Consider the following 2,500-nt stretch of genomic DNA (forward strand, 5'->3'; position numbering starts at 1 on the left):
TAAAGCGCTTAGAGAACGTCAAGCGCTATATAAATCTCCCCATACAATAAAAACACCCAGCATGCATCCCCCCGAATCAAAGTATGACTGCCAAAATGGCGGGGAAAGTACAGACATACACACACAAGCCAACTCGTGCCTACGAGTGTGCGTGGGAGTTTCAGTCCACGAACGCTGAAGAAGAAGAAGCTTATCATTTTACGTTTAGTCAAATTCTGAGAGAGAGAGAGAGAGAGAGAGAGAGAGAGAGAGAGAGAGAGAGAGAGAGAGAGAGAGAGAGAGAGAGAGAGAGAGAGAGAGAATTGAATTGAATTGAATTGAATTGAAATTTATTTTACGAGGGTGACAGAATAAGCAATGTATACATGCTTGTTTTCATCCGGCCCTCGCCCATTGAGGGGTAACAAACAAGAAGAAATAAAAGATAAGTTTAACTATAGTACAAATAACATATTTACCATAATTAACATGTCAAGCAACCAATAAGACATTTTAAGATGCATTAGGATTCTTTAGCAATGCTTGAAAATTATATATAACAGAGAAATATGTGTTTGTAAAAAATCCTTCATGAATTATATATAATCATGTTTTTTCAATATAATCAGAGAGTACAGTTATATTTTGCCAGCTGCTTGATAATATTTCTTATAAGTTTTGTAAAAGAAACAGCATGTAATATTCCTTGAATGGTGTTTCATGAATTCGTAATTTAATTATATTTGGAATGGTGTTCCACATAATTGCTCCAGAATATGATAAACTCGACTTGTACAGATCAATTCTTGGAGTTGGGGTAATTAATTTGTTACATTTTCTATAATGATTTATTATGAAATTAGAGGCAATGAGTGTAGGTGCATTCCCTGACATAATTCTATGCATCATCACACCTTTGTTATATGCAAATCTATCTTTGATAGGAAGAATTTGCAATCGTTTATAATCAGTCACGGAAAGAGATGTATTTTTTAAAATAATTAATTTAACAGCTCGTCTATGTAAACTGCCCAAGTGTTTCAAAGTATAGAGAGAGAGAGAGAGAATACTAGAGAGAGAGAGAGAGAGAGAGAGAGAGAGAGAGAGAGAGAGAGAGAGAGAGAGAGAGAGAGAGAGAGAGAGAGAGAAAGAGAGAGAGAGAGAGAGAGGATACGAGAGAGAAAGGATACGAGAGAGAGATCGAGAGAGAGAGGATACGAGAGAGAGAGAGAGAGAGAGAGAGGGGGAATACGAGAGAGAGAGAGAGAGAGATTGAAAGAGTGGAAGAAAGAGAGAGATGGAGATATAGAGAGCGTGTGGGAGGGGGGGGGGGGGTGCAGGGACAGACACAAGGACAGAGAGAAAGGCAAATGTAGATAGAAACAGAGAGAGAAAGGAGACAGACAGACCTGAAAGAGAAACAGTTGTAATATGCAGGCGGTTAAGTTGCAAAACAGGATTGTCACTAATTTCATTTTTGATTCTTCTTTACCTAGCGAACAGAAGAGGAATGGCGCACGGTGTTTTACATCTGTTCCGCTACGGCAGTTCTGGGAGCTGTACTTTACGGTCTGTTGGCTGACGGGGAGCTCCAAGACTGGGCAGCTCCTTCACCAATAGAAATCGCCATTGACGTCACACACCATGACGTCACAGTGACGCACGAGAAGGCACCTCTCGACACGCCCAAAGGGGAGAGTACTCTCGATGACCAAGCGCAGGAGTCCAAAGGAAAGGAAGACTGGACATCAAAAAGGGGAGATAATGAAGAAACGACCGTTGATGACGAAAGAAAACTTCAGAATGATTAGCAGACGGGCGCGTAGCGGCCTAGTGGTTAGGACTCAACTCAACTCAACTCAATTTTATTGGCTTCAATTTCCACATAGAAGAATTTGTCTTGCGCTTGGGATTAAGACATAGCCAGAAAGTAAGAGTATAACATATAAAAACAGCATTCATATCACATTTCATGTATCACACACAGTAATCACTAGTATAGGCCTAGGCCTACAAATATCACATTTGTCCCTGTATCATACATGCAAATAAATAGTATCACATTTTCCACGTATCACACACAATATATACATTACATAACATACAGCAAGTTTCCATCTCCCGCGCCCCCCCCCCCCCCCTCCCACACATACATATCCTCGCACGTGCGTCGACTCCATACAAATGACATCATCGGCCTCCCGTTTGGAAGGTTCGAGGTTCGAATCCAGACCTCGCCTGTTGGGTTAAGGGTGGAGATTGTTTCGATCTAACAGGCCAACTTTTACGTGCCTTGATATCCCAGTGCCTTTGTGACACGGCAGGCCGATTTCGCCATAACTTGCGACAGCTGATTTCGTAAAAAAAAATGCTTGTGCTGATCGAGCCCCGCAGTATAAAAAATTAAATCGTTATCTAGAGAATATATTAACCAGAGTTAATCACAAGTTTGCTCTATGTGCATATTTTGATGAAACTTTGCACAGTATTGTGGACAATGCTCAGCAGAATATTATGAGAT

At 40.8% G+C, this 2,500-nt stretch overlaps 1 protein-coding gene across 1 annotated transcript in view; it reads left to right on the top strand.

Annotated features, from left to right (window-relative positions):
- The window catches only part of LOC138978617 (sialin-like), a gene marked incomplete at its 5' end in the record, with an annotated part of 12,532 nt that overhangs the window by 9,834 nt on the left and 198 nt on the right, over positions 1-2,500 (top strand). Inside the window, 1 exon segment of the mRNA XM_070351378.1 lies at positions 1,476-2,500. This exon segment is cut by the window's right edge and continues 198 nt beyond it. Within this exon segment, the coding sequence (XP_070207479.1) occupies positions 1,476-1,790 (315 nt within the window).

The sequence above is a fragment of the Littorina saxatilis genome, linkage group LG10, assembly GCF_037325665.1.
Source record: "Littorina saxatilis isolate snail1 linkage group LG10, US_GU_Lsax_2.0, whole genome shotgun sequence".
In the NCBI taxonomy this organism is placed as follows: Eukaryota; Metazoa; Mollusca; class Gastropoda; order Littorinimorpha; family Littorinidae; genus Littorina; species Littorina saxatilis.